The 27,405-nt window shown below is 36.5% G+C and overlaps 2 protein-coding genes and 1 pseudogene across 2 annotated transcripts in view; all 3 read left to right on the forward strand.

Annotated features, from left to right (window-relative positions):
* Positions 1–324: 324 nt before the first annotated feature.
* Positions 325–5,910, forward strand: LOC124438569 (ATP-dependent translocase ABCB1-like). Its single transcript, XM_046988749.1, has 7 exons — positions 325–392; positions 3,927–3,972; positions 4,059–4,438; positions 5,003–5,174; positions 5,433–5,557; positions 5,644–5,760; positions 5,859–5,910. Exons 1-7 carry the CDS (start codon positions 325–327, stop codon positions 5,908–5,910), a joined length of 960 nt encoding a protein of 319 aa, XP_046844705.1.
* Positions 4,421–20,576, forward strand: LOC124437605 (annotated as a pseudogene).
* A 1,627-nt stretch (positions 20,577–22,203) lies between these two features.
* The window catches only part of LOC124437037 (DNA repair endonuclease XPF-like), a 32,181-nt gene continuing 26,979 nt past the window's right edge, over positions 22,204–27,405 (forward strand). The window contains 5 exon segments of the mRNA XM_046987354.1: positions 22,204–23,259; positions 23,417–23,513; positions 23,926–24,005; positions 26,025–26,147; positions 27,043–27,100. Coding sequence (XP_046843310.1) covers positions 23,150–23,259; positions 23,417–23,513; positions 23,926–24,005; positions 26,025–26,147; positions 27,043–27,100 — 468 coding nt within the window. The 5' untranslated portion in view covers positions 22,204–23,149.

The raw sequence follows: 27,405 nt of genomic DNA on the forward strand, positions 1-27,405 counted from the left end.
GATTTACAGCAAAAAGCATTCGCAAAATTTGCATAAAAATAAATATTTATTTGTAGTATTGGTATCGATTCGATGACAGCCAGACGCAACTTGTAATTGGTTCATTCGTAGTGCTAATAAGAAATAGAATTTGTATCATTGTATTTCTTTTAAATTTAATGTGAAATTTTGTGCCATCGTTGACTTTACATAGGCTCATTGTTGTAGGATGATTCTTAGATTTGGTTCATGCAATAGTTGATGTAATGAGTCAATCGCTCGGTATGATCATTGTATAAGAAGTGAGAACATACGGTCATTTATCAAAGTTAACTGCACAAAAAGATGGAATTTGACGAAAAAACCCCATTGCTGACCGGAAAATGCGAGAAGATTCCAAGTGCTTATGAAAGGTACGTATAAGGTTTTGACTTCCGCTGTGATCACTGTACATGTAACGTTTATGATCAGTCACTGTACATATATCGCTTACGATCACTCTACATATATCGCCTATGATCCCTGCTCGTTTTTAATCGGGAGAATAGTTGTTGTGATACGCCGACAAAGCTTTTGACCGGCATAACAGCGGAGACTGCATACACTGGAAGGTTTTCCGCGCTCCTTCGGCTGATTCAATGCACTGAATTATTAAAAGTTTAGATGTCCGACAGTCGGCGTCATTGACTCATGTTTATGCGCGATGGTAAAAATTATTACGAAAGTTGCACGTGTACTCAGTTTCATGTATAAAACCATGGACGCATTTTTTACTCACACAACATGCAATATCAGTCTATGCACAATTAGCAACACGTAAAGTCCTTTTTTGGGAGTAAACAATAAATAAACATATTTGAATAAAGAAACATGATTCTGTAAGAATATTGGTATCGAAATATTGTGTCGAAACGTAAAATTTTTAATCAATTTTGGTATCGAAACTGATATCAGTATAGTATAAAGCAAATTCCGAAAAAGCAAGACATCTTGATATAGCAAAATATGAATCAAAACAAGACGAGAAGTGAACTGTAAATTTTCGACTTTATTTCAAAGTTATCCTCAGACAGAATGGTTTTGCTTTTTCGGAATTTGCTTTATACTATATTTCTATAAATTATCGGCTGGTCATGGTTTTCGATATCAGTATCGACCGATACAAATTGTAAAGTAGTCAGAACCGGTCAGTAGCGGATCCAGGGTTAGGCAAAATAATTAAAACCGTTAATTTTAATTTTAAAATACGTTTATATAAAAGTAAATTAGTCATAAGTCAAATAAACCAGTCAGTAAGTTAAAATAATTTATTTTGCCCATAGCTGAATCCGCCCCCGGTACCGGTATAGGAATAGAAATCTCACTATCGCTCATCCGATGCATAACAATACCAACTATTAAGTTAGAAATCCTGGAGCAGAAGACGGATACGAATCATCACCCGGATGGGGATAAGGACACTAATGAGGGGATAAAATAAGAAATGACTGAGGAGATAAAACGCACAATGGGATAAAGTGGGTCACGGTGAGGGAATAAAACACGTAATTTCTAAAGAAATAAATAATGTCCAATGCCCTGAAATTTACATAGCTGGACAAAAAGTTGTGAGCTGGCTATGACTACCTCCTGCAGATAGCACCTTTTCTGATAAGTATTGAAAGGCATTGTCCAGATTGTAATATGTCAAATTCTTGTCGGTATTTCCTTATAATTTTATATGGTCACAGTTGTGGAGAGGGAAACAACATCTTTGAAAAGAGTGCAGAAGATTGACATCGATCAATGGAAAATAGTTACACTGCTATTATATGCGCTAGACATGCACATATTACTCAATCATCATGCATGTATCAATCCCCATCTGCGTTTTATCCATTCTATTCTTGTTTCATCCACTCATTCATGTTTCATCCTCATCATTCCCTCATCCGTCTACAACGTATCTGTGTCGTTCGTATTCGTGTTTCATTCAGTCCAATAACATTGCTGTCAGACTGATGTCAGCATTGTTTCTGCACACGATCAAAGTTGCGTCTCAAGGCCTGTTTTTATCAGACTCTTGTTGGCGAAACGGGACATTAAACCGGACGTCGGCACGTATTTGGTTCATTAATATTTTTAGATTTTAGGTTTGTGTTTACATTTACTTGCATTCACTTAGTGCCCTACTTGTCCTGACTTAGTGCCCTACAATTTCAAAAGAAATCAGTCATTCCGACTATATGAATAAACACCCAGGAACTATGCCACCGTGAATTCGTAAATTTTTTCCCTCTCAATTGCGACGAGTAATTGCAAACTTTTTAAGTATTAATTTACAATTACGAAAGCGGGTTAGTTTGCACACACTTAGTTTCTTTTATTGCGAGCGCATAACTCATCTTCTACGCACCAATATAAGTCGAGAGATGAAAGTTGGTAACACTTGTTGCAAACATTTCATTCAACCATATCACCGTAATCTGGTAAACAACACGAACAAAATGTTTCTATAGAAAATTTACAATCTCATTCTTTCCATTGACACGTATCGTGTCTGTTCCACGATTTCAGAGGAACGATGTGGTTCAGCCAACTCTTTTAAAGCAGACAATTACGTTTTTTCTCATAGCCTAAACCGTTATGTTTGTGGAATGTGTTTGTGAAATGTGTGAGTCAATTAAGACTTATCTCTTTTCTGCTTGCACAATGTTTTTCTAAGTCATTAGTTTTATCACGATACCTGTTCTTTGTTAGATGCGTGAATATTAACGTGTTTGCCAACGCATGCATGCATTGTGTAATCTTTAAAGTGCAATAATTATTCTGACTGGTTTGATAATATTTGACTGAATTTATCCATCTATAATAACTTATAATAACCTAGATTCATGTGGTCTTGGTTTTGAAAAAAGTTTCGCCATTTTCGAGATAAAAGTTTAAAGTTTTTAAGGGTCCAAATTTCCGAAGAGGGTATTAATTTTCTAAAGTAGGGGGGGAGGCATTTTTCTTAGGAAATACAGCCAGGGTGAATTTCCTGGGACGCTGGGCCATTTTAACTTTGTTATAAAGCACACATACATCGTTACACATACACCAAGTATGACATGTCGCTATGCAACGATGCTTTTTGGAATAGCCCTTTTTTTTGAACAATCGCCGAAATTTTATAATCGAATTTGCTGTGTTCTTGAACGTCAAATTTTTTTGAAAACCTACCAAAAAAAATGTTTCGAATTGTATACGGTATAAAAAACACAATAACCTTTCATTTGAAGCAGTTGCAATCCCATTGCAACAATTTTATTCTTGCTCTAACAATTATATTTCTACTGCAACAATTTTAATCTTGCTGGAACAATTTTATTCTTGCTGCAAAAATTGCAACCCTGCCGTAACAATTACAATGTTGTTGTAACAATTACAATCCTGCTGCAGTAATTTTAATGTTGCTGCAAAAAATTTAATCATTCTGCAACAATTACAATCCCGCTGCAACAATTACAATCCCGCTGCAACAATTACAATCTTGCTGCAAGAATTGCAATCCTACTGCAACAATTACAAACTTGCTGCAACAATTGCAATCCCGCTGCAACAATTACAAGCTTGATGCAACAATTGTAATCCTGCTGCAACAATTTTAATGTCGCTGCAAAAATTTTAATCCTTCTCTAACAATTACAATCCCGTTTCAATAAGCACAATCCTGCTGCAACAATTTAGAAATATTGTTGCAACAATTACGATCCTGCTGCAACAATTTACAAATATTGTTGCAACAATTACGATCCTGCTGCAACAATTTCAGTCTTGCTGCAACAATTCGATTGCTGCTGCAACAATTACTATCCTGCTGTGACAATCTTTATCCAGCTGCAACATTTTTATCCCTGCTGTAATATTTATAATCCTGATGCAAATATGATTCCTACTTAATGTACAGCAATGAACTTTTACTTTAGGAATGGAAAGCAGCGAGCTTCGTCTATTTTATCAATCAGGCAGTTGGTAAGTATTATGAAAAGCTTGAAATCTTAAACAAATATTTCCTTGTTTTGGGTTGCGAATGTCAACTGCTTCACAATCTCCTTTAGTTTAGATTTGCTGATAAAACGGACCGAATTCTCCTTATTCTAGCAGTGTTTGGTTCTGCTGCTTATGGCGTCATTATTCCTTGTCAGTTTTTACTTTTTGGCGAAATAATCGACAGGTTTGTCAATTACATCATTCACGAAAACTGGGACATTTCAAATTTGCCTGACATCGAGTCTTCTACCGCTAAAACTGCCTCTTATTACGTCGTATTGGCTTTTGGAAGTATGCTGTCTTCCTGGATGGGCATGGGTCTGTTTGCTTTATCCGCAGAGCGTCAAGTGCATAAAATGAGATTGGCAATGTTTCAAAAGGTCATTTATCAAGATGTTGCCTGGTTTGAGACGTCGTCTGTTGGCAAACTAAATACAAGATTCACTGAGTACGTACACTCCGCAATACATTAGAAACTGTGTGCTGTTTCTAAGTAATGCGGCCTACATCACTTTGATTTCTATGAACAGAACTGACATCTCGCTCTCGTAGAGATTAATCTGATCTGCATGATTTATGATAACCATTTATTCATGTATAACGATGTTTATGCGATGACAACAGCCATGAAATATTAGTTTTTTTATTGCACACGGGGACAATGTGTTTTACCCACTCTTACTTGACCTAAACAATCTTCAACAAAATGAAACGACACAAAAACAAATACTCTTGTAACAATAAATAGAACACACAGTAGACACTCACACCCACCCCCACACATCTTCACAAACAACCCTGTGACGTCGTGACGTCATGACTCAAACTGACAAATACGACTAACCTAACATTTACTCTACCGATGACTCTAAAGATGACTACGGCGAGGGATGTTAAAACGTCGGTAAACACCTACAGTTTTTCTCAGGGTTGCTAAGCTTGAAAATGAACGACTGTTAACATGTGGCGATTCTCACCTTTTGAGTAACAATGCGTTTACCCTATTTTGTAGAGAGTTGCATACAATATTGGATGGAATGGGGTCAAAGCTTAGTCGTATTATTTCAAGTATCACGTGTTTCGTATGTGGATATGCGGCTGGTTTTATTTTCTGTTGGGATTTGACATTCATACTTCTGGCTTCGCTCCCTCTTATTGTCACGTGTGCCATTTTCATGACAAAGGTTGGTAGCTGCAGTATGAAGATTGATAGAATATGCAAAATATACGAAAATACACACTTTATTTGCCGTGAAATGCTTATATGGCTGGTGTTGAGATCATTGGTCAAAGGGTGTAGTTACGTTGTGTATGTGGTGGTCAATTTGCGTCGCTTGCATCGCAAGAAATGTGGATGAATGCCTTTGATGACAGTGAAATATGCCATGTTGGCTTCTATTTGACACCTACTCTTTTTTAATCATTGTTATATCATTATGTAGACGAGCGGATATTTTTTAAATAAGGAACTACTTGCTTATAGCAAAGCAGGTCACATTGCAGAGCAAAGTATTTCCTCCATAAAGACGGTTGCTGCTTTTGGTGGTGAAAGTTTTCAAGTGCAAATGTAAGTTCAACTAATCATTCATTTTGGATGTCGAGATTGGTAATTCACCATTATCAAATCATCGCAAATTTTTTTTGGTTTTGTAGGTATGCTGATAATTTAGTTGATGCCTGCAGATATGCAATACGGAAAGCAATTTGTGTGGGAATTGGATTGGCTGTATTTCAGCTAATTATTTACACTGACTATGGCGTTTCAGTATGGTATTTACAGTTAACAATCCTTCTTATATGCAATCATTAATTATTAATCGAGTTACGTCATGAAATATTTTTCCTGTAACGTGCGTGCTCATTTATAGGTATATTATAAGAATGGCTCGCAAAGAAGCTAGAACCCTGGATATTCTTTAGCAGTATGTAAATAATTTTTTGAACAGTACAGCCAACATGTTTTAAAATTCCTCTCAGTATGAGGAATGCTAATGTTCTTTCATCGTTGAAATTTTCCAAAATTTATTTGAGAAAGAGTATGGATGGCCACATATGATGTCAAACGAATTTATTTTTGGGGGATGCAAGGGGTGCCACCCCTGAATATCAGAGTTCACTCCCCTAAATAAATTGTTCACCATCCCTGTAAGAAGCATATCAACCCCTCCCTTATTTTTTAGCAAAACAAATTCGCAATTCAGCCGAACCTTTCTGGTCGATGTTTCAACTTTTTGCATTTCCTTTGGTCGCTACACTGTAGCCGATCACCACTACACTACCTTACTTCGTCTTACGCCACTTCCTTACCACCTTGAAATTTTTAGCTAAACCCCATTAAAAAATAGGAAAATCCTTGCATAATCTCACTGTGGTATAGGGTATACACTTAAGGATAATGAATAACAAAGAAAAATAGAAAAGTTTAATCGATGCATATATCGTTGAAATATGAATATTCTTTTGAATCGCAGGTTTTTTTCGCTGTTACTTTGGGATCAATGCTGTTGGGTCAAACAGCTGCAACTTGCTTTCAAGCATTGAATTCGGCCAGAGGAGCTGCTTCTATTGTATTCAAAACAATAGATGAGGTTTGTCTTTCATGTCTCGAATATGTTTGAATTCGATTCAGTTCCTTGACGTCGTCTTTCGTTCATTGTCGTTTATATTGCTTGATCATACATATTTACTGAAAATTTTTAACCTTATTTTCTCTCTTGGTATAGTTTTTGTACTATTGTATTTGTATCTTTAAATTGTCATTAACTTGTGTGTGGAAATATATTGTCACTTTTATGACTTTTTAAAATACGATCCATCGTGTATTGAAGCCACGATACATGCGAACTTTGTATCATATAGCTTCAATTATGAAATTTCAAAGAGTTAAAATAAAACACACTGAGGCACAGCATGATTAAAAGATTATTGAAGTCTCACACACATCTGTTAAGACATCAAAGCTTTGTCTAAAAATATTTTTCTGTTACAGTATTGGCGTCTCTTGTTTTGTACAATTGTATTGGTGACGAAAAACTCGGTCGTAGAGCTTCTCTTTCCCTTGAAAATTATTCTTCAAAATTGATTAATGGTTTCTGTAAAGTTTGTGCTAGTTTTAACTTCATGTCGTATTTTATGCATTTAGACGTCAAACATAGATGCATCGTCAGCATTTGGTATTGTACCTAACAACATCAAAGGGAATTTACAGTTTTGCCAAGTAAATTTTGCATATCCTAAGCGTCCCGATGTGAAGGTGAGGGATTTAAAACACATGGCGAATGAAAAACTTATTGTGTGTAACAGACATTGCTTGTGGGCCTTCCATGAAAGATGACATGCTAAATTGTCCTTAAATAAAGGTTCTGGAAGATTTTAATCTGGTCATCTCAAGTGGGCAATGTGTTGCTATAGTCGGAGAAAGTGGTGGTGGAAAAAGTACAATTGTAAAGCTTTTACAGAGATTGTATGATCCTGATTTTGGATACGTAAGTCATGCATTGTAGAGTGACCATCAATTTTTTTATCAATGTCATAGCTAAGCATCCATTTAGTTCAGTCAAGAAGCACATTTTAATTTCTATTACTCGCCTAAATTAACGGATTGATTGTTGTCGATTTTCTTTTCACAAACACCAGATATTACTTGACGGCTATCCGTTAAACACGCTTAATGTTGGTCATCTTCGACGCCATATTGGTGTTGTTAGCCAAGAACCATCGTTATTTACAACGACAATCTCGGAGAACATTGCATTTGGCAATGAAAATGCGACACAGCGCGAAATTGAAGCTGCTGCAAAGATGGCGAATGCTCATGATTTTATTCTACGTTTTCCGAAGGTGAGGAGAAAATTTTCAGTTTCTTTTATTCCAAATAATCATTGAGATGATGAAGGCAACTATCAACTGTAACTTTGGATAGCCCATTTACAAATTGAAAAATAATTATAGACAGCCATTTACATGCGACATTTGATGTAAACTTCAAGTGGTGAGCTGAATTGACTTCACAAATTGTTTTAAGAGAAAATTTTGAACAAAACTCGACATTTGATTGTTTTAATAATGTCATGAGTTTAGTGACATGAGTTTATGTTGTCTCCTCAAATAATGTTTTTTACATCACAGAGTTCTAACTTATCATAGTTGCTATCGTAGTTAGTAGCTATATTAAAGCTATCATCAGAGAATTGATACTATTATTTAAGTAAAACTGACTAAAACTGGGTCAGCCTGCTTGTAAGTTAAGACCTGTCCATAGTAATGTATCCCTTTTCATGTATTGGAAAATGTATCCTTGGCTCCGCTTCCACATGACCGTTTTCGAGCTTACAAGTGTGGACACAAGGCAAAAACGCACTGAAACGATCCCCGCTTCAATATAAATGCATTAATGTGGTATGCAGAAAATCTTTTTCAGGGTTATGATACGTTATGCGGTGAGAGAGGAGCAAAAATGAGTGGAGGGCAAAAACAACGTATAGCTATCGCTAGAGCCTTATTACGAAACCCGGAGATATTACTTTTCGACGAAGCAACTTCTGCTCTGGATTCCGAAAGCGAATTAGCAATGCCATTGATAAGGTTTGTTGATGTGGATAAATGCTTAGACTGCATTAAAGAGATGAAAAAATGCCCAACAAAACAAAAGGCTGATCCTGTAGCTTAAATTAAATGATAGTAACATAATATTTATTTGAGATACTATCCTAAGAAAGCTACCGGTTATGAAATTCTAAAGAACAATGTTCCCATCGAGCCGCAAAAATATATTTGGGCGTAACATTGATGCGTTTTGAACTTCACGTTTTTTCTGAGTTTGTTAATTTTACTATGAGACTCGCATTATTTTCTGTCAGCAGAAAAAAACTGTTTTCTTGAAAAGATGATGACGTTTCGTATTTTAATGTAGGCTGGGAAAAATAGGACGACAATCATTATTGCGCACAGACTTTCGACTGTCAAAAGTGCGGATGTGATAGTGGTCTTAAATGAAGGGAAAATTCACGAGATTGGCAAACATGAACAGTTGATGAAGTCAAATGGTATCTACCAAAGCTTCATTGAATTACAGGTTAGAGGTTATCCACTTCTTTTGTTAGAGGTTATCCACGTATCTGGTTAGGGGTTATTCACGTATATTGTTTGAGGTTATCCACGTATCTTGTTTGAGGTTATTCACTTCTTTTGTTAGAGTTTATCCACTTATCTGGTTAGAGGTTATCCACGTATCTTGTTTGAGGTTATCCACGTACCTTGCTTGAGGTTATTCACTTCTTTTGTTATAGGTTATCCACTCCTTTTGATAATTATCCACTTCTTTTGTTAGAGTTTATCCCCTTATCTGGTTAGAGGTTATCCACTTCTCTTGTTATATGTTATCCACTTTTCTTGTTTGAAGTCATCCACTTCTCTTGTTAGTGGTCATCCATTACTCTTGTTTGAAGTCATCCACTTCTCTTGTTAGAGGTCATTCACCTCTCTTGTTGGAGATTATCCACTTTTCATTCACTTCTCTTGTTCATCCACTTCTCTTGGTCATCCACTTCTCTTGTCATCCACTTCTCTTGTTTGAGGTCATCCACTTCTTGTCATCCATTCTCTTGTTTAAATTCATCCACTTCTCTTAGGTCATCCACTTCTCTTGTTTGAGGTCATCCACTTCTCTTGTTTGAGTCATCCACTTCTCTTGTCATCCACTTCTCTTGTTTGTCATCCACTTCTCTTGTTACAGGTCATCCACCTCTCTTGTTTGAGGTCATCCACTTCTCTTGTTTGAAGTCATCCACTTCTCTTGTTAGAGGTCATCCACTCTCTTGTGAGGTCATCCACTTCTCTTGTTAGAGGTCATACACTCTCTTGTTTTCATCCACTTCTCTTGTTTGAGGTCATCCACTTCTCTTGAGGTCATCCACTTCTCTTGTTAGGTCATCCACTTCTTTCATCCACTTCTCATCCACTTCTTAGTCATCCATTTCTCTTGTTTCAAGTCATCCACTTCTGTTTGAGGTCATCCACTTCTCTTGTTAGGTCATCCACTGAGGTCATCCACTTCTCTTGTTTGAGGTCATCCACTTCTCTTGTTTGAGGTCATCCACTTCTCTTGTTAGGTCATCCATTTCTCTTGTTTCAAGTCATCCACTTCTCTTGTTTGAGGTCATCCACTTCTCTTGTTAGTGGTCATCCATTTCTCTTGTTTCAGTCATCCACTTCTCTTGTTTGAGGTCATCCACTTCTCTTGTTGAGGTCATCCACTTCTCTTGTTTGAGGTCATCCACTTCTCTTGTTGAGGTCATCCATTTCTCTTGTTTATCCACTTCTCTTGTCATCCACTTCATCCACTTGTCATCCACTTACTCTTGTCATCCACTTCTCTTGTTGAGGTCATCCACTTCTCTTGTCATCCATTTCTCTTGTTCATCCACTTCTCATCCACCTCTCTTTGTCATCCACTTCTCTTGTTAGGTCATCCATTTCTCTTGTTTGTCATCCACTTCTCTTGTCATCCACCTCTTTGTTTGAGGTCATCCACTTCTCTTGTTTGAAGTCATCCACTTCTCTTGTTAGAGGTCATGCACCCTCTTTTGAGGTCATCCACTTCTCTTGTTTGAGGTCATCCACTTCTCTTGTTAGAGGTCATCCATTTCTCTTGTTTGAGTCATCCACTTCTCTTTTAGGTCATCCACCTCTCTTGTTTGAGGTCATCCACTTCTCTTGTTTGTCATCCAGTCATCCACCTCTTTGTTCATCACTTCTCTTGTTTGAGGTCATCCACTTCTTGTTTGAGGTCATCCACTTCTCTTGTTTGAGGTCATCCACTTCTCTTGTTAGAGGTCATCCACTTCTCTTGTTAGAGGTCATCCACTTCTCTTGTTAGGTCATCCACTTCTCTTGTTTCAAGTCATCCACTTCTCTTGTTTGAGGTCATCCACTTCTCTTGTTAGGTCATCCACTTCTCTTGTTAGAGGTCATCCACTTCTCTTGTTTGAGGTCATCCACTTCTCTTGTTTGAGGTCATCCACTTCTCTTGTTAGTGGTCATCCATTTCTCTTGTTTCAAGTCATCCACTTCTCTTGTTTGAGGTCATCCACTTCTCTTGTTAGTGGTCATCCATTTCTCTTGTTTCAAGTCATCCACTTCTCTTGTTTGAGGTCATCCACTTCTCTTGTTCGAGGTCATCCACTTCTCTTGTTTGAGGTCATCCACTTCATCCATTTCTCTTGTTTGAAGTCATCCACTTCTCTTGTTACAGGTCATCCACCTCTCTTGTTTGAGGTCATCCACTTCTCTTGTTTGAGTCATCCACCTCTTGTTATCATCCACTTCTCTTGTTAGAGGTCATCCACCTCTCTTGTTGGAGATTATCCACTTTTCTTGTTTGAAGTCATCCACTTCTCTTGTTAGAGGTCATCCACCTCTCTTGTTTGAGGTCATCCACTTCTCTTGTTAGAGGTCACCCATTTCTCTTGTTTGAAGTCATCCACTTCTCTTGTTTCAGGTCATCACTTCTCTTTTTTGAGGTCATCCACTTCTCTTGTTTGATGTCATCCACTTTTCTTGTTAGAGGTCATCCACTTCTCTTGTTTGAGGTCATCCTCTTCTCATGTTAGAGGTTATTCTTTTCTCTTGTTAGAGGTCATCCACTTCTCCTGTTAGAGGTTATTCTTTTCTCTTGTTAGAGGTCATCCACTTCTCTTGTTAGAGGTTATCCTATTTTCTTGTTAGAGTTTGTCTATTTTATATCCACTTCTTATGTTAGAGGTTACGCAATTCCTATATTAGAGGTTGCTTGTCTCACTTATCTCGGTGTGTATCAAGGAAACAAAAATACGTTTTCCACATTTTTCATGTTTGGAATTAGTTGAAAACTGGGCAATTTATCGTATGTCATGTGCATTTAGGAGAATGATAATGGAACGTATGAAGATGACGAAGATATTGATTTTTGTCACGACCACTTTCAACAAATGTCTGAAGGTAAATGAAAAGGATCTTCTTTTCACGGTAATTCGTCGTTCATCGTTTTGATTTTCTCTATCGTAGAAGTTCTTCTAAATGTGTATATTAGCAGCAATAGCGTGTGAAACATTTTATGTATTTGTCACCAAAAATGACTTCAAACCTTGCGTTCATCTTTTTTCTAATATTGCATACGTTCATAATTCATGAACTATTATATTTAAGGTACAATAAAGGCGAGTACAATAGAAGAATCAAGCGTGTCTTTGCAGGTGTTATATGTTGATTGAGATAGCCAAGTTTAACGTATCTTGAAAATTGATCGTATTTTTTGTATACCACAGTTTCCTGACGTAGATAACATTCAGACGCTGTCTTTCTTCAAAATCACGAAATTGAATGCACCCGAGTGGAAATTTCTTTTAATTGGCTGTTTTGGTGCCGCGTTGTATGGTGTCTATCCCTTTCTTTCTGGTTTAGCTTTTGGGGAAATACTTCATGTTTGTAAATTGCTTTGAACACATTGCTATCCAAACCTACTTGTCTGTTAATTACTGCGCGATTGATTGCAGGCGGTGAAATACAATCGCAAGATAAAAGAACAAAACGAAGCGATGGCGGATGACGGCAAAAAACTATTGGCGTTTTATCTAATAATTGGAATAGAGAGTGGTCTGGGGATATTTCTACTAGTACGTAATGTTGTCAAAATATATATGGCCATGAAATTTGAAACGATTGCATATTATTTTCAAAGAGAAGTATTTTGAAGACTTGAAAGTTGAAAAGAAGATTTAGTTGAGGAATTACAGCTTTTAATTCAGTTTTCCTATTGCATCAACGTTTAGTTAACACACTGTCAGCGCAAATTAATGAATAATATGATCGAGTTTCGAAGAAGTTACGAGGTGTTTTTGTAACGTATAAATTGAGCCTGTGAATGAAATATGTACTCCGTTATTTTTTGAATATCACCAATCTGTGTGTTGCCGGAGTGGTTTTTGAAGATATCAGCTTCTATACCAGTTATGTAAATGATCATACACCGTGTGCTGGTCTCTTAAACATAAACATATCGTACTTTAAGAGATACTTGTTTCAGCAAATATAATGTCTTTTTGTGTAGAGCTGGTGCCTCTCCTTTGCTGGCCAGAAATTAACGAAACGTCTTCGAACGAGTGCGCTTTCTGCGATTTTGAGACAGGTCAGTTTTTAGACATCATTAGATTATGAGGTAGATAACTATTACAAATTAAAAAATAAATTTTCTAAGCAATTTTTCTCATATCAGATGAGGAATGCTGTTTAATGTACTTTATGTAATGTGCATTGATTGTCATTTACAATTTGACTTAAGAACAATAGAGCGCTTTGGGTCAGCTGAAGTAATTTAATAACTGGTAATGGACGCACTAGCTAGGACAAACACATGCATGCAATGTACTATACACTATACCATCGTTTGTTAAAATGATGGTGAATAGAATGATGAGTTAAAATTTCAATGGATACAAGTATGCAAGTATAAGTACAAGTATCTCTGCTTTCCTTTAAATGATTGCAGAATCACGACTTTTTTCAAACTGTATGACATCCATGTATACTTGTAGGAAGTAAGCTATTTCGACAATCCCGAGAATTCAACCGGAGCCCTATGCTCTCGACTGGCTACCGAGGTATCTTCTATTCAAGGGGTGAGTTTATAAGCAACGTTTACTTTATCAGAGCAAATGAAAAGCAATGATTTGTGAGTTTGAGATGAAAAAATTTGTCAGGACAATATCTTCAATTTCTTCATTGTAATGGAATCCAGAATTCATAACATGTGAAGTGGAATGCACGAAGCTCGATTTGGTGTGAAAAAGCTCAACCTAATTAAATAACTTATACAGCCCGTAGGCAGACTTTTCAATGAACTTTGAATCCATTTTCATTTAGCAACTTGCTGAAACACACACGACTTTCAGTAGTATTTGTGCGTTCGTCTGTTGACTTATTTGATAAACTCTCTGAACCCATGTGTCGAGAAGTATTTTTGTGTATTGTACGCGCGGTTTTCTGAAGACTGTGAATACATAAAATAATTCATTCTGTTGAATTGAAACATAACTTTCGATCATACAGGCAACGGGACCTCAATTGGGCTTGATCGTATCAACTGGTGTTATGATTATTTCTGGTTTTATTGTGGCGTTCATTGCTTCATGGAATCTCACGCTTACAATGATGGCGTTTCTTCCTGTTGTGCTCATTGCTTGCAGATTTATTCATGGCTTTTTTCGGAATGACGAGTGGAAAGAGGCATTTGTTTCCTACACCGAGGTTTGTGCATACAACGTCCCTGACTTCTTTTTTCAATGCCTTTAACAGAGGCGTTGCAGTGGAAAGGCTTTTATTTAACTAGATTTAACTAGACTAGACTTTATTATTGCCTTAAAACTTCACGACCCTCTTAAAAACTATATATGAATACTACACATGTACGTAGAACACTAAGAAATACCTACTGACTATCTAATAAAGTGATAGAACTGCGAATAGACTGCATAGTGTGGTTCTCATTTTTCAGTTTTCACTTTGTTATTGAAAAGTGCATACTATCCCGGACTATAGATAAAATGACTTGCGAGGGTAGGTGGGGCACGCCCATCAACGTTACCCAAGGGCAAGTAACTTATTGGGTGATATTCAGTGTCTCACATATGGAGTATATTTTATTGCTATTTTGCCTTTCCACTTCAATGTTGGATTATCGACTAAAAACAATCAAAATCATTGCTGTCTCTTTCAATGCAAAACTCTCAATGACTTAAAGTGCAGCTAACGTCAATATTTTTTTGAACGAGTTTGATAAACTGTTGACGTAGGACAAAATTCGTGAAAGAATTTGTGAATTGTATGAAAAATCCTGACGCTATACCTTGTGCAACACAGCTCATATTTGGTAAACCACCGCGTGAGAACTCTGGCGTAAATCCTGGACAACACTTGCTAAAGAACATGGCAATATTTTACCGAATTATTCTAATGCTATTGCAACCATATAGCATGCTCCTTTCGGGCATGTATTTCAATTTGGAGTAAGAACAAATAATGGCAGATGGATAGGATTGTATTTTTGTCTGGAATTTACGTCATTTTTTAGGTACCAGTCTACTAATGCCAGTACTTCGTTCTTAGCCAAAATTGCAGTATTTTCACAAGGCCTAGCGTCAAGATTTTGTAGCCTTCTTAAACAATGCTTTCACTATCATTATCCCAAGTTTACATTTTATCGAATTTATTAAAAAAGGTTAGGTGCATTTTAAAGCGTTGCTTTAAATTATTTGATGGAATTAGATATGGTTGGAGAGTTGTATTAGACTCTCTTAAACAGCTTTTGCACATCTCTGTTCATTCTCTGGATAATGTTTTAATGTCGTGATTGGGTGTTCAACTTGTTACGTTAAATTCCACAATAAGTCACAGCAACTTTTTGATTTTTCGTCAAATTCTCGACAAGTTTCTTGTGAAATGCAAAAAAATTCGAAAGAACTTTGGCTAGCTAATAATTCTTCAAGATCTCATCAAGCTATGCGATATTACCCATTGAAAATGTGGACACCTAACTCTTTAGTGAATGAAAAAAGGGATTTGACTAACTTTTTAATAAGAAAGTTAACAGCATATCATTGTAAAAGTTCTTTCCAATAACAATAGAAAATTTTTATAAAGCGGTGCATCACATGGAACTACACTCGCTGATTGTCATTGTCAATTTGTAATATAATTGAATTACTTGTGTTAATATATTTGTACTACTCATATAATATTTTTGAAGTATAGAATAAAGCATAATCCGAAAAAGGACATCTTGTAAACTTAGATTGAAGTTATCAAAACAAGACAATTAGAAGTGTAAAATTTGCAAGTTGTCTTTTTTCGGATTAATTGTCTTGTTTTCATAACTTGAATCTGCTTTGACAAGATGTCCTTTTTCGGATTATGCTTTATTTTATATTTAATGAAACTGTCGTCTGGTCAAGGAATGTTTTAACTAACTTTCAAAAATCTAATACGAGCAATAAGAACAAAAAACAATAATTTTGTTTATACTTTTGTGAACAATATATGAACACATCGTGTAAATTTATTTGCAGATTGTCAATGAATATTTCACGAACATTGTTACCATTGTTTCATTTAATTGTCAACGTGAATGTATTGGAAAATTAAACAAAGCAGCAGAACTAATGCACAAGTAAAAACGTCAATTCTTCGATTCCAAGAGACTTGAATTTTGAATTAGTGTAAATTTTATGTTTCTTGTCCAGAAAAGCAAGAAGAAGGTGCCATTATAAAGGAGTCCTTACAGGAACAATTATGGCGGTGTTTGATCTGAGTTTAGCCAGTGCCATTCGCTATGGTGGACACTTACTGGTGGAAAAGGAATTGACTCTTCGAAATATGATGACGTAAGTTACTTTAATTTGTGACTTAGGCCTGTTTTATACGTCGCATTTTACATGAGTCGAATGCATTCAAAACAATAGATAATGAGGAATTTTATCTCATTTTCTTTTGTATCTAATGCATTCGACGCATGTAAAATGCGACGTATAAAACAGGCCTTCTGGAATATTTTATATCATAGGCTCAACATCGCTCAACATGTTGAGAGCGTTTGGCACAACTTTAAACATCACTCAACAAAAGCAAGACAATGTTGAGTCAACATGTTGAGCGCGTTTGCACGTAGCTTTATGTATTCGAACGTCAAAATTTGCATTTTCGATGGACTTCTCTAAAAGGTCAAATACTACTCTGAATTCACGAAATATACGACGTACGGATATCGTTCAAGATGCAAAACACATGCCATGTAGTACTCCTAATAAAATTTAGTTATTCTCTTTACAACTTGCTATCTATTTGTCCTGCCAGTTCACAGACAAATGAGATGATGGTAGTATTTTAATCAATTGTTTTCTTAGCTCATCTCGAAGAATTTATGGGAAAAATTCTCGGACTATTGTCCCTTATACGATGTAATTTAGTAGAACAACTATATGCAATTTAAATGGATAGATAGATCTCGCCTTATTTTATCTTAAGCATGAACTAACTGCTGTTTAATTTTGCCATTTGAAATAGATGCATTTTCACTATTGTTCTCTCAGCCGTTGTTATTGGTCAGATAATTTCAATGACTCCGGATTATTTTGACGCCAAGAAAGCAGCCACAAGATTGTTCACACTTTTAGAAAAAATTCCGTCAATTGATTCTTACTCCGATGGGGGAAAAAGACCGGTCAGTAAGCTTTCTCATTAGCTTAACATTTTAGCATGATTCACCATTAAAGTATTTATAGCGCAGAAAATTCAAAATGACTTATGACTTTTCTATTGATTTATGTTATTTTGCTTATTTTTGGAGATAATTTTGTTCATTATTCAAACCAATAATTTCCGCATTGTAAAATCATTTTTTCACTCGTTGAACTGTTCATAAATACATTTGCAGATGAATATATGTTAAGGCGCTAAAGTTGGATATTTCACGACATACTGTCTAGGAAAACTACTATGCTCTTAGGCCCCGTTTACACGAGGCCGGTGTGCCAACCCGGGTCAACCCTTCAACTAATAAATTCCTATTAACACGTTTACATGATAGCCAGGTCAATTTACCAACCAGGGGCACCCTTCTCAAGATCCGGGTGTTACAGCGTTGGCAAGGTGTTACAGCGTTAAATTTGTAAAAATAGCTAATTTATTCATGTAAACCCAGGTTGGCTTGGCTCTGGCTTTATTTTCGAGCCAGCTCGGGCTGAGAATTGCTGACAAGTGTTGAAAAATAAGTCTTAGCCCTTGGTTTTATAAGCACTTTTTAGCTTTTCTGAAAAATTTTTTACTAATGCATGTATGCTTGCATTTTGCAAGTTTTTGCTTCTTATTGTCTTTGAAACATGAAATTAGTTCACATTGTACACATTGTTAAATCGTGTCACGGGTCACACACGTGTATTACCAACTGTATTTCACTTTTTGTTGTGCTCTACCACAAAGAGTTTTTATAATAAACCAACTTCCTTTCCTAGAGTCAGTGCTTTGGAAATCTATCCTTAGCGAACGTTACCTTTCGCTATCCAACGCGACGCCAGTGTAAGATTTTGCGAAATTTCAAATTGGTGGTAGAATCTGGGAGGAATGTGGCCTTGGTTGGCACTAGTGGGTGTGGAAAAACGACTTTGATGTCTCTCATAGAAAGATTTTACGATGTTAATGCTGGAGAGTTGGTAAGCTGCTGTGTACCATTCATCCAATCACGCATTATGAAAACAATCATCAGGATATAAGTACCAATTGGCAAATACCCTCAAAGCTTCTTCGATTGTATTTCCGAAGAGGAATGGTAACGAGCAAAGTTTGAAAATTTTATCAGCAGGCAAAGCATCACCATAATTCTGGTACAACTTCATGTTAGCCGAAAATTATGGATTCGTGAAGCGAATAACAAATAGATCACTTACAGAATTTCAGCATGTTGTTTTTTTTCTCCTTTAGATGATCGATGGTGTAAATGTGAAAGATCTTAATGTAAAATGGTTACGAAGTCAGATGTCTATCATCTCACAGGATCCGGTACTATTCGATTTAACCATACGGGATAACATTGCTTATGCAGTCTGCGAAAGACAACTTAGCGAAGAAGAAATCATAAACGCAGCAAAATGGCAAATATCCATGATTTCATAATGTCGTTACCTAAGGTATTGAAAAAAAAGCAAATAATCCCAAAAAGGACGTCTTGTAATATCAAATTTAAGTTATAAAAGTGGACAATTTAAATATTGACGTTGTATATTGGGAAAGTCGTCTTTACTCGTGACTTTTCCGTTTTTGTTTTTATGTAGAGCTGTTAAGAATGATTTATAAATATTTTCACACGAATTTAACAATGATTTTAGTTGACATAATATCATACACAATATTAATTTATACATACATAATATTAAATCTAAACTGAAATATTTCAGTTTTATTTCAGACAGAATGATTGATGATGGTTTTGAAATATGAGCGAAATGTATTACAGTTTAAATTAATTTGTTTCATAACGTATAAATTTGTGTGTTCAAGATGTCCTTTTTCGAATTATACTTTGTGTTACATCTAATGAAATTGTCGTCTGGTTAAAGACGAAAGTATTGAAATTCTGGATTTATTTCGAGTATATGATCAACATTTGATGGATGTCCGATGAATATAAATTTAGGTGCTTTACTGACCGTGAGTGACTTCTGCATGTGAGGTAAAATATCAAACCAAGGTCAAAAATCGGGGAAATGTAGACAATAATCTTATATGCTTATTATGCACTAATAACTGTCAATATTATTAGTTATTTATTAATGACTGTCTTTGAAATGTTCCAAGACAGAAGACAGAGAGTGATCTGAATGTAGAAAAGCGTATTGAGTTGCTGTGTATGTTTCATTTTGGACTTCACAGCGACTGCGGAAGAATGATAATTGAAGGGAACCTTATTCATATATGCATGTTCAAGTTTATTAATTCCTATTGAAATCAACTGAAACTATGGCTTAAAACGAATTAAAACATTTGAATACATAACACTCCCTCCCCCCCCAAATCACGAATCGTCTGACGTCCATGCTTTATTCACGCCGTGGTGACAAATCATGCGCAATGACTTATTCTTCTCTTTCTTCATTTACTTTACTAGGGTTATGATACGTTAGTTGGTGGTAAAGGGTCTCTTTTATCAGGAGGGCAGAAACAGAAAATTGCAATAGCACGAGCACTGGCACGAAATCCTAAAATTCTTCTACTTGACGAAGCGACGTCTGCTTTGGATGCAGAAAGTGAAAAAGTAAGAATCCTTTGATATTTGAGAAGGTTCATTCTCATTTTATTCCAAGACTTCAGAATTAGTGATGCTAGGATCATGTCATCTGTTTCTTCAGGAAGTTCAAAAGGCTTTAAAGAAAGCGAGTGTTGGACGGACAACTATTACGATTTCTCATCGCTTTTCGTTCATTCGAAATGCTGATATCATAATAGTGATGAAAAGGGGAAAGATTGTAGAATTTGGCACGCACAGCCAACTGCTCGCTTTAAAAGGAGTGTACTTTGCTATGTATAAAAGTCAGACGACCACAAATACTTAGCACGTTGTTTTTCAACAACAACAAAGTAATTTATGTGTTATCTGTAACATGTAGCTAAACGCCAGGAGTATACTAGACAATCAGTTTTTGTCTCTTGGTGCTTGGCATAGAACATTTTCGCAATGATCTCGTTCACCAAGAAAACTCACAACAGCATCCAAAAATTGTCAAAAACTGCTAAACAATTGACGACTTTGTTTTCGATCGTTTTTAATAGATTTCATTAAAATACACGCATGTGACAAAGCCATATTTTTAGTTTGAAGCCCACTCTTCTAGCTTAGTACCTACAGCTTTAATGAGCAAAACACCTTCAATTCAATAATACAAGTGTGCTGTATGACGTGTTTTGTTGCATGAAATAACTGTCGTTATCACACTGCAGATGAGTCTTGTTTTAGGCAAACTTGAACATGGCTTTAAAACTTTATAATATGAATAAATTCATGAGAATTATCTACAGTTAACCGTCATTTGCAGGACGAAAAAGATCATCACCTACATAAACTTCAAGCAGGTTACGCGCTTTCTGGCAATGTATTTTTTATTGCTTTCTTTGCATCTATTCTTGTGGACACGAAAGATTGATTTTTAATTTTTCTATTAATGCGGCTTATTGTATTTTTTGTGTTGCACATTGCATTCAAACCGTTTGTCATTTTGAGCAAATCAACCCCCCGCCTAGGCATTTGCCGATTGTGCTAGTAAAAGTGGCATATTATGCTAGTGGCAGTGCTCGTTTTTTGCCCAAATTATGCTCAAATTATGCTCGCTTTTCAAAATTATGCTACTTTTTTAAAAAATTATTCTGTGCACAAACTTCAACTCACAAGACAAGTTTGAAAATGTATTTTATTAACCCTGGCCAGACGTTCTGGGCTCGGTTGTTCAAAACCTGGGTAACTTTATCCGGTGGTTGGGCCTATACGGCGAATAAATCTGCTATCCAGCGAACTAAAGTAGGTTGCACAGAGCCTCGATAGTGTGGTGGATAACTATCCGCGGATAGCTTGCTAGTTGCTAACCATCGCGTGTAGCTATCCATTGCAGCTTTGAAGGCCGTGACGGTGTCATAGAGTTTCACGTTAAACTTCTGCAAGAACCAAAGTATAGCCGGCTGTACACAAGCTTTTGCCTTCCGTTGTAGATCCGCGGCTCTCTGAGTAGCATCTTCGTTGGCAATTGCGGCAGAAACTGCGCGTACATTAGGAAAGTGCGGAGCTTGGCATGCCTCGGCGACAGCCTTTAACATCTCGTAGCATGAAAACATAAGGGGCCCGTCACCTTCCAAGTACTATGTAGCTTTGACAAAATGCTCTCCTACATCAATGGTCACAGCCAACTCGAGCTTAAGATCGACAAGGCGCTGAGGATCTGAGAGTATAGCTCGAAGCTGTGCCACAATCTTTGGAGCAATGTTCTCTACTTCCGCATCATTCAGGAATCCAGCAACGTCTCCAAACTGCTCCAGTAGCTGCCTGTAAACTTCCCATTTTGACCACCAGCGTGTTTCGCTATACGATTTCGGCTTTCGATCGGTTAGATCCTGCCATGCCAACTTTGCTTTATGGCTGTGACTGAATAAGCGTACCCACAGGTTTCCAAACTCCAAAAGAGTAAGAATTTCCAGATGTTTGCCAACATTATCGAGCGTGTGAGAAAAGCAGACAATGTTCAACATCTTTGGGAAGATGAATGCTATCCGATCCAATGCTGCTTGATTGACACTTGCTCCATCCCTCATCGCTGCAAGCAAAGAGTTCGCCTTGATCCCAAATTCAACTCAAAGGGCTTCGTTGAGAACTCTTGCTAGTTCTTCTGAATTCACCGACTTTGAGCAAATGTCAATTCTTATAAGACGCTGTGTTATCCTCCACTCATCATTAATAAAGCGAAGGAGTATCGCAATAGCCTCACCTTGCCTGGTGCTCCCGTCAAATATTACTGAAACGTCCCTTGTCATATCTTCTCCTGGCAAAGACAGTTCCTTCTTTATTCTCTCAACCTCTTGCTTGAAAACAAGAGAAACATACTGTCCGAGATGCGCACTATGAGTGAGGCGATAACCATTTTTCTCTAGCAAAGGACGTAGCCTGTCTACCTTCCCGATTGGAATCCCTGCTTTCAAAAATTCCTCCACTACTTCCTGTCGGTATGCTTGCTCAGCCAACGGCAGCGTGTTGTCTTTACGAGTCTTCTCTCTGCTGAGTGCCTCGGCTATCGTTTGTTCTCTTAACCTTGATCTCTTCAGCGCATCTTTCCCTTTGGCATGTTTTCTTGAACTACAATGTGATGCTAAAATGCTCTTTTTGGATGATACCATTTCTCTGCAGGCATTGCAAAAGATCGTTGTGCCTCTGACACTCAGGTGCTGATCAGGGAACTGATTAATACGATCTTGCAAAGGGACATTTTTCACATTAGTGACATTAATCGTCCCCCTCCTCTTGTATTTTCCAGTGGTGGATTCGAGGCGTCTATCCCGGGCAAGTTGTGCAGGCTTTGGTCTATCCTCTCTGTTCTCGCAACCTTGTAAACTATCTGGATGTAAGTTCACTGCACTTGACTGGTTTTGCGTGGCGGCCGCCATTTTGAAACGAGCACTGGGAGAAAGACTAAGGAGTGTGGGACCGAGACACAGACTTCCGGTTCCGTTTCATCGAACTCTCGCGGTATCTCAACACAAGTAAAAAAAAATCGAAAAATAGGAGTGGAAGCAACTGTTAATAGTAATCTATCGTTTTTAGTAGCTGAGATCTTCGTTTTCTTGAATTATTCTAAAATTGTGCTATTAAGACAAGAAAATATACGGATTATGCTAGCAGTGCTACTTTTGGAAAAAGGGCAAAAATTATGCTCAATTCCTCAGATTATGCCAAAAATTATGCTAGCACAATCGGCAAGAGCCTACCCCCGCCCCATCCCATTTATTACGTAATACTTTACTCGGAATCATTTGCCATTACTTTATGTAAGGCGATTAATTAAACATGTTTATGGTTTTATTATGAAAAATTATTGAAAATATGGCGGCTACGACGAGTGAAGCAAGGAGCGAAAATATCCCTCTATTGGAATATGAATCTGGCATGTTTTTAAATGTTATGGATGAGGACGGCCTTTTGATATCTGCGAAGTATGTTATAGATTATTTCGGTCAAATACATTTTTGCATTCATGTGTACATCACACTTGAATGAATGGTGCTGTTGAACTTGTTGTCACAATTAGTGTGTGTAAGTTTGCCGTCAACTACATTGTACAAGCTTGTTTTTATTGCATTAATTCTGTAGGGGAATTTCAATTGATCACGTTCTTATCAACTTTCTAAAAATGTACTGTGATCCAGCTTCATTAGTTCTAGTTATCAACACGTCAAGTCAAGAAGAGGTACGGTAATGAATTTGATGTTTACGTGTGCCTAGATATGCCATTGATCTTTATTAAGGAGGATTATCCCTTCACATCAGATTGGCCAAACTGTTATCTTCCTGAAAGTCTATGTACTTATATATTTAAGCCTTTGGAGAAAAAATGCTGAAACAAAATGCATTGTATGATAGACCAATAAAACTATTGTCTGTACTACATTAATTAAATGAATTTTAATTCAACGATTAAAGTTTATCTACACATATCCAATGGTAATAGCATAGTGTTGTTGAAGATAAGAAAATGAATTGTCAAATTTTGCCTTTTTCTACAATCTCACTAATTGTCATCCAATAGAAGAGTAAGTAAAATTATCAGTAGAATTTCACAGAGCTACATATGTGTTTGTGTCATTTATCCTTTGTTTTAGGAACATCTCATTGATCAACTGGTTGCACTGAAGGCACTCCCTCCAAAATCTGTTACGAATGAATACAGTGCTTCAGACAGGTACAATTACACTTGTGATCATTGGGGAAGCCAAACTGGAATGTTTTTATCTAAATAATTGATGCAAATCAAGTGACTATTTTAAGTGCCATTCATTGGCTTAGAGAGTTCTCTTTATCTATTATTTTGCAAAATACTGAAGTATATATTGTCAGTGGTGTAGCACAACCACTTGGGGCGGCACAGGATGTGAATTACCTAGCATGTTGCAATTTGCAAAATGCAATCACTTCTCACGAATTGCGATGCACTAATCGCAGTAAAACGCGATACAGAAAGCTAGTTAAATTTACTTTTTAAATATATTTTTAAAATCTTATTATTGCACTATAATTGTAATTTCATTATTTTCATGTTAAATTCCTGTTTCGATCTACTTCCGGGAAACTGTGAGAGGTTGCGTGATGTTGGGTTGAAATACGTTTTGCGCGATTTTTTGTACTTGAAAACTTTTTCGCTGCCTAGCGTCTACATGTTTTTGTTGTGATAAAATGCGTTTATGGCAAAGGAAATTGATATATAAATAGATTGCATATTCACTTAAAACATACTTGAACATCTGGATTAGCATTTCTATTCACAAATTATATATCCTTTGAAAACTAATTTTTATGCTTTTATAATTATTTGTCAACTATAAGCGTTCTACTTCGTAAAATCTTTGTTATAAGTTTCGTCAGTTTTTAGTCATCTGACCAGATTTGAAACGAAACAAGATATAATTTTTATTTCGCGAGCAAATTAAGTTTAGTTGAAGTTAAGAAAATTGCGATGCACTTTTTCCACTTTAATTCGCACCCTATCGGGGCTTTCCGTCAAATAGCCATTTGTGTCCTCCATACATGTTCTAATTAAAAATAGGTTGAATGATCGGACATATTAATTCATATTTTCTCTACTTACGATTTGTGTTCACATAAAGCAAAAATTTTACATGTATACTTGATTACAGAATCGGGGAAAAAGCCAATTTCAAATGTTTAGTAGATTATAAATTTAGCAAACATTTCATATATGTATTTATGATAGAATGGGTACTTAGCATCCACAGTACAATTTAAAACTAAAGACAAACAGAAATTCAACAAAAACGGAAGAACAGCAGTAATTGCATTTTGAATGGCTTGTGAAAGCATCAATGAGATGTTAAAAAACAATTTTGATTTCACGTGTCCTTTATAACAAAGTATGGGAATTACACAAAATTTGATGAAAGTTAAGTCAACAGAGCATTTGCGTAATTTAAGTTATTTTCTGTTTCAACTCGCAGCTTAAGTGAAATTTTTTTGTGCACGAATATACCCTGTATGTTATTGTGTTGAGAGTATACCTCGAAAGAATTCTCAGCAAATGTTTCTATTTCATTAACAATGTACTAAAATTGCAAAGTTGTAACACAATAGTATTGATATTAATTTCCCATAAATGTGTTTTATTTATTAAATAAATTTATATAATATTTCTAGTGCGGGCCCCCTAATGCTCAGGGGCGCCCCGTCATTTGACACCCGGACACTGCCCAGTTACCCCACTGCATACTGTATTGAAAATTTGTGCTTGCTTTGACACTGACCTACCTCTCATTTTCTAAACAGGCAATGGAAATTTTGCATATATTTTTTGTCCGATTTTGGTCAATCCACTAAGCTTTCCTCTCAAAGCAGCAAAATTAGGACTCAACTTAGGTTTCGTGGCAACAGGTGGCTAAATTCCCAACCCCCCTCCCCCCCCAAAAAAAAGATGTGTTCGTAAATCGTTTCTTGTTATTTGTTTGATTTGACTTTGCCTATGTAATACAAGATAAAAACACTCCAAGAACAAGCAATGTACATAAAGTATAGGTACTCAATAGTGTGGGAACAAATGTATAGCTTTCACGAAGGACAATCGGACAAAGTCAATTAGGAGATTTGTTCGCTACAAAACAATTCTACGACACTCATTACAGAACAATTACGTTACTTTTCTTTTTAAAATAGGGTCTGTGGTATTTTGACATTCGAATTCAATGTTTTTTAGGGAGGTTTTGTATGCAAACGGAGGAGTGCTTTTTGTGACATCTCGTATTCTAGTGGTGGACATGTTGACTAAGAAACTACCAATTCACTTGGTCACAGGAGTCGTTGTTTGCCGAGCTCATAAGTACGTATTTAAGCGGAAGATTATTTGCCGAATGCTAAAGAATATGGTGTTTGATCGGAGCGTAGATGTGGTGGGGCGGGGCCGGGTGACTGAATGGTTAATTGCGTGAGCTGTAAGCCAGACGGCGCGGGTTCAATCCCGGCTCGTGGCACATTTGGCAATGTGTCTGTAAACCTAGCCCGGGTTGACCAAAGCCATGTGAGGGAAATTTGGTAGAGGAAACTATGTCATCTGCAATGTTGCAGCTTTGTCACACGCTGATATCAGCGTTGTGGTTGCGTGAAGGGTACGAGTGATTGTAGTCTGGTCAGCTGCCTTCACTATAAGTGACCAGGATGTTCCACTTTGTTGAACCCTCATACGTCGAAATCGACGGAGTCCATTATTATTATTAGATGTGGTGATATCCGATTTTCGGTTTTCTAAGACAAGGAGCATTGCACAAGACTACTATAAAATGAAATGACCTAGCTTCAGTTTGTTGTTGGTTTTACAGTAAATAACTGCCTTGTAACGTTTTATGCCTGTAAAATGGTTTGTCAAAATTTACAGACAGAAACTTTTCATCAAAACTTAAATGTTGAAAACATGGCTAATCAAAAAGTGACTGATTTGAATCTTATGCATAAAGAGTTTACTTGTAACAAGTACAAGCAGACAACTTCAGTAATATACAAAATAGAACTAATTTCGGAATGAGCTAATTTCAGCAAGGTGTTATGATTTTGCCAAAACTGGGTTAGTATTCTGGTTTTAAACATTTCTATTAAGAACAATGTACCTACATTTAAATGAATACAACGTGAATATTTACTAAACGAAATGCTCACTGGCATGTTGATTGTCCAGATGTTCAATTAAACAGCTCTTTGATGTTCTATTTCTTTTACTTAAGAACAATGGATTCTTGTCAAGAAGCATTCATCTTAAGGCTTTACCGAGAGAATAATAAGGTATATTTTCATATTCAAGTGTCACAAATGTCATGATGTACGTCTCAAAAAACAATGTTTGATCGTTTTATATCTTACAATTTTACTCTCTCTGCTGACTGCTGAGATGCAAAAACATTCTTAAAATGTCGTAGAATCTCATTGGTTAAACAACAATCGCTATCAGTGACTAAACATCCTATCGACTTTCTCACTGGTTGAAACGCTAGTAGCTAATGAATTTCCTTGAAATGAGTTTCTTATCCTTTTTCATTGTAATGCTTTTTTATTATTCTATCTTGATTCTGCATTGTTTTGTTTACGTC

The sequence above is a fragment of the Xenia sp. Carnegie-2017 genome, unplaced genomic scaffold (genome assembly GCF_021976095.1).
Source record: "Xenia sp. Carnegie-2017 unplaced genomic scaffold, XeniaSp_v1 HiC_scaffold_1, whole genome shotgun sequence".
NCBI lineage: Eukaryota > Metazoa > Cnidaria > Anthozoa > Malacalcyonacea > Xeniidae > Xenia > Xenia sp. Carnegie-2017.

Bases quoted from the DNA above. Each gene is read 5' to 3' on its own strand.
- LOC124438569 (XM_046988749.1), top strand. From the start codon at position 325: ATGGAATTTGACGAAAAAACCCCATTGCTGACCGGAAAATGCGAGAAG. The intron at 5,175-5,432 runs GTTGGTAGCTGC...ATCATTATGTAG, and splicing joins GTGCCATTTTCATGACAAAG to ACGAGCGGATATTTTTTAAA. The intron at 5,761-5,858 runs GTATTTACAGTT...GCTCATTTATAG, and splicing joins GACTATGGCGTTTCAGTATG to GTATATTATAAGAATGGCTC.